This window comes from Quercus robur, chromosome 5, assembly GCF_932294415.1.
Source record: "Quercus robur chromosome 5, dhQueRobu3.1, whole genome shotgun sequence".
NCBI lineage: Eukaryota > Viridiplantae > Streptophyta > Magnoliopsida > Fagales > Fagaceae > Quercus > Quercus robur.
The window spans coordinates 10,106,861-10,118,923 of NC_065538.1; the positions used below are offsets into that span (position 1 = coordinate 10,106,861).

The 12,063-nt window shown below is 31.3% G+C and overlaps 1 protein-coding gene and 1 pseudogene across 1 annotated transcript; both read right to left on the reverse strand.

Annotated features, from left to right (window-relative positions):
* LOC126727772 (beta-fructofuranosidase, insoluble isoenzyme CWINV1-like) overlaps positions 1 to 5,556 on the reverse strand; it is a 41,236-nt pseudogene extending 35,680 nt beyond the window's left edge.
* Positions 253 to 7,954, reverse strand: LOC126725095 (beta-fructofuranosidase, insoluble isoenzyme CWINV1-like). The gene is made up of 7 exons (XM_050429608.1): positions 7,610 to 7,954; positions 7,448 to 7,456; positions 4,690 to 5,555; positions 3,156 to 3,314; positions 2,781 to 3,019; positions 2,605 to 2,695; positions 253 to 622 (listed from the first exon to the last, which is right to left on the reverse strand). Exons 1-7 carry the CDS (start codon positions 7,746 to 7,748, stop codon positions 443 to 445), a joined length of 1,683 nt encoding a protein of 560 aa, XP_050285565.1. The 5' UTR covers positions 7,749 to 7,954; the 3' UTR covers positions 253 to 442.
* Positions 7,955 to 12,063: the final 4,109 nt, after the last annotated feature.

A 12,063-nucleotide genomic window follows, 5' to 3' on the forward strand; every position in this document is an offset into this window, starting at 1 on the left:
TTAGAAAAAGCATGCATCAAATCATGCTTTGATGTTTGGTTTTATTGTAAAAAACAAATGGGTTGGATATGCACCGTTTCCTCCCTAACCCAATTGAAATCTTAAATTTTTTTAACGGTGAAAAAAATTCTTGTGCTTATGCTAAATCATCATTGACAAGAGACGTTATCTCATGCGCCCGGTGCATTTGAAATTTTTTCCATTGACAATCAATTTTCTATGCACTAATTGAATTTATCGAACTGTGCACAATTGAAAAAAATGGTGCATTATTGAAAACATATAATAGTTTCAACTGATTGATGATTAATATCAGGATTAACCAGTAAGCACCAATTCATTGACTATGCTCAAATGGGTGCATTATCATTTTTTTTTTTAATTGGTGCATACTGCATAGTCAAATAAAAACATATGAACACCATAAATTCTAAGTATAGTTTCAATTGATTTGAGCTTTCTTCATACTCCAAGCACTCAATGTTGTGATCCCAACGTTCCCAGTTCCATTATTGAAAGCATATAAGTGGGCCTCAGCATCCGTAGCCAATGTGGGATAAACTCTAGCTGTGATGCAAGCTTTTCCTTCTCCACCAAAGCTCTCCACTATAGAGTGATCAATCTGTAAAAAGAAATAAAACCTCGAATGCATTAAGGCAAAATGGCTAAATGGGTAAATGAAAGAAAAAAAAAATCATAGTCTTAAGCATGCAAACACAAATTCAGCAAAAAGGTGGTCAAATTCTATAGGCAGGCTTGTTGTCGATGTGTAAATTTATGTAGGTATAATCATTGTATGAATGAAAATTAAAGAATCTTTTAATTAAACAATATTAGACTGGTGGCCTCCATTTTATTTGGTTGTATACAATTGGTATTCATTTTAAGTAGGTATCTTCCATTAGAAAACATACAACCACGTAAAATATTGAATTTGAAAAGAACATAAACTATCAAAACAAATGTGTGTGTTTCAAATTCATACATTATTAAAGATCTAATAATACACATGATAATGTATAGTAATCATTAAATACCTAAAGGACATCTTCTCAAACCTTAAAAAAGAATGTTAAGCTTTTGTACTTAGTGGTGCTTTAGTGGTGCTTCCATTTAGTTTTGATTTGGCAGAAGAATAGATAAAATTATCCTCGGCCTTGATTATTCATCCGAAATAAATAAATAAGAGTCCAAAAGAGTTTTTATTTTTAATAAAAATAAAATACAATATATTAAATGTATAAATCCAAAGTATGACAGGAACAACGGATCGGGTTTAAGGGGAAAAACCCCCTTTTAAAACTCAAATCTGTTAAATATTTTATATGCTAAATCTTTCCAAAAATTTATTAAATGTTAGAAATTCCATATCACACTCATCAAACCATGAATTGCGTAAAACAGGTGGGTCAGTTTAACCTTAAATAAAAAGGTTATTTAGTCCTTCAACTATTAGTTAAAGTTCAAATTGGTCCATCAACTATTAATTATGTCAATTTAGTCCCTCAACTTTCAAAATCAAATCAATTTCATCCATTGGTCCCATTTCCATTTAAATATAATGGAATTAATAGTTAAAACTGAATTGATTTTGAAAACTTTATACTTTCAATACTAACTTTTTAACTTATGCTTCATTTTCCACATTAATTAGTTTTGTTAAAATTTAAATATAGAGATGATTTAGAGATTTGACTTAATTTTGATAGTTATAAAACTAAATTCGCATAATCAATAGTTGAAGGACTGAATTGACCCAATTAATAATTGAGATATCAAATTGAACTTTAACCTATAATTGGAGGACCAAATTAGTAAATTTCCTAAATATATATAAATATATATATATATATATATATATAATGTTATTGAATTAAATTCAAGCATTAGTACATTACTAGAGAGACTTGTCTTACAAATAAAATAAATGATAGGAACATTTTAATAATTTAAATGCATATATGATTGTATTGTATTGGATTCAAGATTGAAAACCCAAACCTATTTCATACCCATTAAAAAAACCCCAAACTCCCCTTATTAGGATTTAGTAGAATTGAAAAACCTACCAAATCTTATTCACTATCATCCATAGGCAAGGCCTGAATAGGTGCAATATCAAAAAATAGAAGTTGCTTGGCTTACATTCAATGTATTGGATATCACACGGATGCACTATATAACTAACAATGATTACATGTCAGTCTCATATCTGGTCTAATTTATTGGAGCACTAAATGGAAGTCTTGCCCTGGCCCAAAAGAAAGATTGTTAAAGTGTTTTGATGGAAATTATGATGAGCTATAGAAACATCTCGCACTTCTTAAGTAAACCATGAATGCAATGTAATCTGATTTACTTTCCATTCCTAGGCAGGTATGGAGTAGGTAAGACATCCAAAAAAAGGAAAGATTCTAAAGTGTTTGATGTAAATTGTGATAGGCTAGACACTGAAACATGCTGCAGTTCTTAGGTTTCCCATGAATGCAAATGTGCAATGTGTAGACAACGTGATTATTTTTGCCACCAACAAAAGAAGACAACATGATTATATAACTTTGTGTTTTTAAAGCGTTTTCTTTGGTTTTATATATAGCAACTCACCAAGCTTCTGAGTGACAGCTTCTCATGAACAGGGTCCACATCCACAAAAGCCCCATATGTGGTCTCATCATTTTCATGATTGAAGGAAGACCTGTCAACAATTAACACCCCATAAGAACCAAAAAAAATGAGTTAAAAAAAAAAAAAGAGTTCGAAGTTTGGCAAGAGAGAGAGACCTGCTTTGGTCACTGCACATAAGCACCACATATTTGCTGTGGCTTTTAAAAATTCTATAAAACACTGCTGTATATTCTTGTAGGCCCTTTGAAGCCAATACTAGTAGCCCAAATGGCCCAATACCACTTTTAACTGATACACCCTTTCGGCTACAAAGCAATTGTGGGTCGGTCCAACTTGGATCCAGCACTTCAGCTTTACTGAGCTCGCTTATCTCAAATGTAATAATCACATCTGCCTGTAAAATATTATGAAAAAACAAATTACTTGTTTTAGAACATATAAGCTATTTTAACAATTTAATTTTGCTTTGTACCATGACATGTGGCAAAATCCCACTACTAATTTTTTTTTTTTTTTTTTTTTTAAATCACCTGAGCTGCAGTGACACCAGAAACTTCAAGGACTGATCCTCCCTTAAGCACTTGCTTAGGCAAGTTGATTTCTTTTAAACGCAGCGTTTCGATTTCTTTTATTGGCCACTGCACCAATTGTTTTCCAGAATTATCGAGCCAAATACTCCTTGGAATTGCCTGCAAAATGTGTGACAGAGATAATTTGTTTAAATTCTTCTTTGTTTTTTAAAGAATGTTCAAAATACTGAATAATTATATATATATATATATATATATTTTTTTTTTTTTTGAGGAAGTTTATTATTTTTCTTGAGAATGAATTATCCAGAAATGCCTTTATATAAGAAGTGTAGGCTCACGTTTTTCAGGCCAAGCCCAAAATGAATGGGACCTTAGACCTTGAGCCCTTTACAATAAATTTGTAGAGAATGGGTCAAAGAGCTAGGTTTTAGCATATGAACAACGGTCATCATGGTGCTCTTTACGATCAAATTGAGGCGGATCAAATTCCTCAGAGAGGGTTGGTCCTCGCCACAGTCTGGGGAGCCTTCTTTGATGCCTCTGGTGTGTTGGGGGGGTCTCCGCCCCACCTCTCTCCTCTTTCTTTACTCCCCTTTTATAGCAGTTTTTCTTCCTCATGAATGGGGTCCCTAGGATAGGTACTTGTCCCATCAGCCATTCCCTCCAGTTGTTGGGAGTGGTTGTAAGGACAGAGAAGTATGGCCGTGTCAGGCACAAGGCACTAAATGCAATAATGGCAGCCTTTCCTTTCAACACTTTCGTTGTCCTTTTCTGCTTTAGTACTTTTCCCACTCCGTGGGATGATAGGGAGTGTCACTACCGGTGGCAGGTTACCTCCTCCATCCTCGGCTACACTGTGCTAAGGAGGGCTCTCCCCGTGGCCGAGGAAGGGCTCTTTCTCCCCGCGACCGAGGAGAGATTTTTCCCTTGGGCTGGGCCTTTGGCCCAATAGAGACATCGACGCGGGCCTACTGGTCTTTTACCCCCACAAGAAGCATATGTGTGTGCGGCCCAAAAGCCTAAAGTAGACTTATTCAAAAAATAATAATAATAATAAAATTAAAAATTTTAAAAAGAAAAAAAAAAAAAAACGAAAAGTGGGCCTAAACCCTAAAGTCCAATGGACCCGTTAATAGACAAAACTTGTCGTATTACTTTCTTCTTCTTTTTTCTTTTTTCTTTTTTTTCCTTTTTTTTTTTTTTTGAGGAAAACTTGTTGTATTACTTAAAAGTGAAAAATAACACACTCCATTAAATTATTTTAGTGTTATTTCAAAATTAGCGAGTTTAATTCAAACATTTCTTTAAACTATGCATGGTTTGGATTGATTTCTTGCTGGAAAAAACCTATTTGTTTAAAGTTGTTAAGAGTAAAATTACACTTATAAAAAATGTAAAACTTTAAAAAGTTGTAAATTAAAAAATAAGTTAATAAACTATTTGGGAAAAAAAAATCCAAATTGACTTAATTGAATTATTTTTCTAATGGAACTTAAAATTTAATAAAGCAATTATGTAAAGCTAAAATTACCTGAACTCCAGACCATCCCTTCTTGATGTCATTCTCTACACTCGAAGATTCATTAACCCAGCCCCATAAGATTCTTCTGTGCTTTGAGTTTCCTTCAAAGAAAGTCTTTGAGGCATAAAATTTTCCATAATCATATCTCAATCTAGAGTTTTTATGGAACGGTCCGTTATCCGGAATAAAGATATCCTTATCCTGGTTATAACTTCCAATCTTGTAGTAATCATGTTTTGTATCATCTAAGCTCACCTTGAGCACGTGTTTAGTATTAGGACCATCAATTGATGTGTCAATACCAAGTTTGCTTTTGATCAAAACTGGATAAAAATCTGGACACTCCCACATACCTGATTTTTTGGATGAGTAAAGTGGATTTTTAGCTTCTTCCCAATGAACAAAATCTTTGCTCTTATAAAGAATTGCTAATCCTTTTTGGTTAATTTTGTTCCCAATGATTACTCTCCAATACCCATCACGGCCTAGCCAACCAGTGGTTGGGTCTCTGAATGAGGATGAATTGATTTTGTTATAGAAATTAGGGGCCATTAGTGGGTTATCGTGGGACTTAACCCATTCCCTAAGGAATGGATCAGAAAGGTTTTTGGGCATGGCCAAGTTTTGGACTTGGTGGTTGTTAGGGTCTATTCCAGTGTAGAGAATGACCGGTCGACCCTCGGGGAGGATCGTGGCAGAACCCGACCAGCAGCCGTTGATATCAGACGGTTGTGATGGATAGATGGCAGCTTCATGTGGGGTCCAATTCACAAGATCTGTTGACGTAGAGTGGCCCCAAACAATGTTGCCCCAAATTGCACCTTTGGGATTATATTGAAAGAATAGATGGTAAATTCCCTTATATAACATTGGCCCTGCAAAAAGATCCACATATAACACATTAACACACTACCATACTAGGTAGATTACATAATCGGTAACAATAATGACCTAAAGTATCAATTAATCCTTGTGTTTATATGATTGAGATTTATAAATTACATTCCCTTGAGATTTAGACCTAACTCACCCTTTTGGATTATTTTTTTTCCTTGATTTAGTTGATTATAATCTAAAAGGATGAATTGCAGGTAGCCCTTGAAACATTTACTCTACTTCTCCCACACACATACAAGAAGAAGAAGAAGAAAGAAAAAAAAAAGAAACTGTGTCCAATACATCCATTTCTGTGATGTTGTACGCTTTTTTTAATCCTATTAATATTGTTGAAATACGAAGTTTAACCATTTCAGATTGGATTCTGCCCCATGTTTAATTCGCCTGTATTATTTTCTAAGTTTTCTTACTAAAAAAAAAAAATCTACTACTTTTTAGAGATGGATTCAAGATTCATTTGGGATCATTTTTGTTAGTTAAAAAAAGTTTGGATATGAACTTGGCTATAGCTTATGGCTACAACTTCTACTAAAAAAATTAATATTACTACATATTTTGAAAATCTAACCATTGAATTACATGTTTTTTATATTCTTATCATGCATGTCAAATTTAGTGTCAATCAAATGTTATTAGGTGCATAAACTTATTTTTTATAAGTAATTTTAGACTACAAAAATTTAAAATTTAAATATTTGATTAATAACATAGTTATTGGTCTTTAATCTTCTAGAAATTTTACAAGTATGAAGGATGTAATTCAATAATGAATTTGTCAAAATTCACCTCTAATAAATTGAGTTCATAGTAAACTTTGTCTTTGTTAATTTTACATCAATCAATATGTTTTTATTAGATGTGTATTTTGATAAATCAATTCTTATTTATATTTTATCGTTATACTCTTCATACTTGCAAAATTTCAAAATAATCAAAGCTCAATAATTTTTTCATTCAAATAATAAATAAAGTCCGATTAATATGAAATATAACATGCATAGAAGTAGAGCGCTTGTGGCCAAAGGCCTTGTAGCTGAATTGGCATCTCCCCATGTACAAATTGTTTGGGGGTCTAGGGGGAAAATGTTCGAATTGCAGGGTTAGCATCATGTTGTAATTATTTCTCAAAAAAAAAAAAAAAAGTAAAGTGCTTGTGGGGTGTGAGGAGTAAGGGTCAGGATTCAAGTCTCTAAAAGGGAGTTTCACACATATAAATACTTAGTTTATACTAGAGTAGAATTTCTATCTTATATAAAAAAAATTAAAATTAAAAAAACCATAAAATTCATAAAACATGAATTACATAAAAAGTTATTCCCTCCGTCCCATTTTATTTGTCATGTTTAAAAAATCAAACATTTTAAGGGAACATCATTTATTGTCTTGTTTGCCTTATAAAAATGTATAAGTTTACAAAACTACCCTTAAATAAATTTATCAGTTTTTTTTAAAAAGAGTTATTTTTAATGAGGCTTAGTGGTATAATAGGAATATTAGTAAACTAATAATTTTTATTTTTAGAAACAGGACAATATTTTGGGATATTCCAAAATGGAATAAAGGACAAATAAAGTGAGACGTATAGGGTAAAAGTTTTGTAACATTTAATGAAAAGTTATACTTGATCTGTCACTATTTTCAATTTTTTTTTTTTTTTTGGATGAAGAGTGGTGGAAAGATCTGAATCATTGGTATTCCTATGGGAAAAAACTAGAAAGGGTCAGCCAATCAAACTATAACTCTTGACATTACTACTTTCAAAGTTGAATATAAAAAGATGAAAAAATAAAAAATAAAAAGAAATGAAAGAAACTAATGAAGCCGGAAACATGGTAATTGTAAAATGAGAACATGACTAGAAAGAACATACCATTAGGATCTGTGCATCCAAAGATACCCATTTGTCCAATTCACCATCACAACAGGTCACATTGATAAAATCAAAGATGCAAAAACAAAAAATACACCGTTAGAGCTAATATAAAATAACAAATAATGACAAAATTCAATAAAGAAAATCAACAAATCATACCATTCATCCAATTTTTGGGAGGTTGAAAGTGATAAGAAGTTCTGTAAGGTTGATTATCTGCAGTAGCCTCAAGCTGAAGAACACCATAGCCAAGAAGGAGGGAGATGAAGAGCAACAGACATTTAGAAGATACAGCCATGGTGGATTTCTTGGGAATGAGGATATAGATAGAAAGCTGACTACTTAGATAAGAGGAAACCAACTATACATGGTGGCGTTTAAGCAAGAGTTTAATTTGATGAGATTCAAAGCATAATATGATTGGCATTGCAAAACTTGACCCCTAGATATCTTGGTCAACTTCTGATGAGATTCAACATACTGTATAATATTCATCGATATCGGACAAAGTAAGACGTGAAAGGTTCAAAGAGAAAGCATAATATTCTTAGGAGAGAGGGTATATCGAGGAAAATACGTTTATAGACTTTGCGTCGAAAGTGCCAAAAAGTCAACACTAGTTTTCTAATTATTAAATTGATTAATGTTGCTTCAATTAAAAAAAAAAAATGAGGACAAGAAGCATCTTAAGAAATGCAACACATATTATTCATTGTTGGAAGCTAAGCTTTACATGTGTGTGTGCAGTTGTTAGAGGATTAGCATCCGTGATTCGACTTCTAAAAAATATCACATTTTACCTTATCAAAAATTAATTTATCTTTTATACCATATTATTTTACAATACACCTGACATCTCAAGTTTTATTTTACCACACAACACATTAAAATAATATATATACATTATAAAATAATATAACACAAAACCATCTTTATTCTCTTCCATTTCTCTTCCCTCTCTCATTTTTGTCTCTCTTCCTCTGTCTCTCTCTTTCTTACTCTCAACAATCTAGCACCACCCACCGGCACAATTACCGACTCAAACCCAGAGATAATACTAAAGCAAAACCCAATTACCCAAACAGAAACTCAAAGCCAGTACCCAAATAAATCCCAAATCTCAAATAAAACTCAAAACCCAAACCGCCTTCAACAAATTTAATTTTCTATTAAATCAAGGCAGACAGCAAAAATGACAAACTTCTTCAAGATCTCTGCATAGAAAATTTTCCAGTACAAAAGGTTAATAGAAAGTTGATGAAAAGTCCTTTCTGATCAGTAATGTCGACTACCAAATAGAGACAACTGATATGCTTTTCAATATGCTAAGGTACTTTTGAGGGCCCCAAAAAAAAAAAAAAACCAAAACTGTAAAAGAATAAAATCAGATTGTTAAGACCAAGGTCTCAAATGTCATTGCCAATGGAGATGTAGTGATCCCAAAAGACCGTAACCATATTTACATTGATGTTTATACTTGTATGGAAAACACAACTACACCGACAACCACCCAGCTGGCACTGGCAGCTGCGAACTCAAGACAATATTACTTCTCTAGAACCCGAACAAATATGAGACAATGCACCCACAAAGAGATCTGATTATAGGAACGACAATGGTATCCACCACCGCGCCTCCATCACAGGACCACTCCACAGCTTAGCAACAACCACGCCACCGCAACTCAGTTTTAAGTTTAAGATTGCTACAGTATTATAGTAAATTTAGGATGATATCGGAGCTCAATTGTAATTTTTTTTTTTTTTTTTTTTTTTACAATTACAAATTGGTAATGCATGTTTTTATTGATTTGATGCTAAAATTTAGCATATTCAGAGTTTTACAACTCTCAGAAATTGATGCTCTTGTTAGGTGGAGAAAGGTACGTTTGAATTAATAAATAAAAAAGGCTTATCTCCTTCATAGACCCATGGTCATTAGTCAATGTTATCGGTGAGTTTGTATTCGTAGGCTTGTAGCATCGATGACCCTGAATTATCAAAAGTCTTATTTTTATTTATTTAATTTTTTATGTGATTCTTCAAATAAAAGAGATAGATTTTTTTTCCTCCTAATAAAAGAGATAAATTGTATCATTAAATTATAAGACTTTTGATATTTCTTACAAGCATATTATGTCAATAGAGAATAAAGAAGAGCCAAAAGATCACATTCAAACATATTTGAGTTGGGAAATTATTGTATACTCCCGGAATATCATAAATACATACTCCCTCCTCTCATATGAATGGTGAGTCCCACTAATTAAATTCATGGAATTAAATTCATGGTGGGACCCACCATTCATGTGAGAGGAGGGAGTACGCATTTATGGTACTCCGGGAGTACCTAATAATTTTTCATTTGAGTTTTACATCTTTTGTGCACTTGAAATTACTAATCTTTTTTTTTTCTTTTCTTTTTTTTTTTCCTAAAAGAAGTTTGTCTTCTATTGGATTCACAACTAACACAACTTTTTTCTTACTATTAATAACGTGTTATTAACAGTGTAAAATTTGTTGCGTCTCTTGTTTTACCAAATTTTTTCAGAAGCAAAACATTTTTTACTATTTATAAAGGATTTTATGATCAATAGAAAATATTTAATAAATTTGACTATATTTTACCTGAAAAAAAAAAAAAAAAAAAAAAAAAAAAAAAAAAAAACCACTTGAAATGGAAAATAATTTTCCAAAAAATATTTTGCTTAAAAACAACAGAGCACTAATTTTTTAACAAAGGGAAAAATTATAAATATTTTCTTTCCTTTATGAGATTTCAAAGTTTTTCTTTTTTGGGTGTGTTTTGACTCAAGGTAACAAAATTTGGGAGTCAAAAAGTAATATAGTAATAACTGTCAACCTTTCGTCAGGCAAAGTCGTCATAAAAGAAATTGGTTTTGGAACGCTATCTCTTTTCAAAAGTCATTACCCCAAAAATAAAAATAAAAATAAAAAATAAAAAATCCTTAGTGAAACAATCGCCTTAACAAGTTGATTTTCACCATTATAAATACTTTAAAGAAAAATTAATAATCTAATTTTACTGTAGCTTGGTCAACAGTCAACTTAACCTTGGAGAATCTAGCTGTCTTCTTCATTAATCTATCGTAAAAAATGGCAATTTCCATGAAGTTTGAGTGACTTCTCTTATAATTAATATACAACTAAACTATATTAAAAGTATTTAACTTTCTCAACCTCTCTGTAATTGTCTTTGCATGCATGTTCTCTGTCATTTCCTTCATACTTTGGCTTACTTTTATATTTAAAAAATGGATACACACCTACCTAGTTACGCACTCATATTTTAACACAATTTTAAAAAATTGGTATATAACAATACGTGTGTAACAGGGTATATGTAACAAATACTACCCATAATTTAATATTGAATCAAATTGAGAATTAACTGGATCACGTTATTCGTACAACCTTAAAAAGCGTTATCATGTTATTGTTTAACTAGTTAAACTCTTACCTTAATAAACTCTTACCTCTTACCTTAATAAATAAATAAATAAACTCTTACTTTAAAAAACAAAAGAGGGTAGCTCATATTTCTCACAAAGTAATGCCTCATAATAATAATATTGTTATTATTATTATAATAAAATAAACGTCTTTGATTTTTTTTTTGGTTGATTTTATGCTGTCATTTAAGTTTTTGAAGGTCCATATATTTTCTTATTGTCAATATAATACATGTTTTTAATTTTTGTTAATTTACTATTAATTAAAGCTAATTAAAAATAACTGTTTTATTAAAATAAAGCAATCAAGCACTAAAAAATCCTAATTAAATTAGGTATTATTAATTTATTTTTAAATAAATTCTAATTTAATTATGTTAGACTTCTATATTTATTTTCTACCCATTCGTTGATTTGGATTTTTTTATAGATATGAATAGCTTTTTATTCCTTAATAAGTATTTAAATATAAATAATTCTCCATAAACATTAAGCCTTTAGGTGCACATGTGGTACAGACCAGCCTATAGTATTTTAAGATTGGTTTAAACTTAAAAATTGTACGTATTAATTAAGTATTAACAACTAGTTTTCACCAAAAAAATAAATAAATAAATAGTAGGTTCCAATTAACTCACTTATATCAAAAATTGATTTGTATCTTTGTCTGATGATAAAGAGTTATTATTAGAAGCAGACATCATAAATTGAAAATCTCTTTAAAAATAAATTTTTCATAAAAAAAAAAGTATTAATAACTAGTAATATTTTAAAATTTATTAACTTAATTAAAGGCAAAAGCAATGAGGATTTTTTTTTTTTTTTTTCAATCTTGTGTCTACGAAATAAAAACCATGGGCTATAATCAACTCTAGGTAGTTTTGCCCCAGTCGTTTTTGCACGTGCAAGGTTCTGATCCCCACTGATTTGGAAAACTTGGTTAACTTTAATGCATATGATGATATTGATGAGTGATGTGTTGTAGTTAGGTTCGAAGTCTTCATTCATGCCAGTTTACTTGCTTTCCCAATGTCTCTCATTATTAATTATTGGGTACGGTAGAATCTTGTTTCTTTTATTAATTGACGATTTCAGGTGCTTCATCGATCGTCCTTCCACTACACGCCTAGCATGAAACCAA

Bases quoted from the DNA above. Each gene is read 5' to 3' on its own strand.
- LOC126725095 (XM_050429608.1), bottom strand. From the start codon at position 7,748: ATGGCTGTATCTTCTAAATGTCTGTTGCTCTTCATCTCCCTCCTTCTT. The intron at 3,020-3,155 runs GTGATTTAAAAA...AATATTTTACAG, and splicing joins CTGGTGTCACTGCAGCTCAG to GCAGATGTGATTATTACATT. The intron at 623-2,604 runs GTGAGTTGCTAT...TTCTTTTTACAG, and splicing joins AGCTGTCACTCAGAAGCTTG to ATTGATCACTCTATAGTGGA.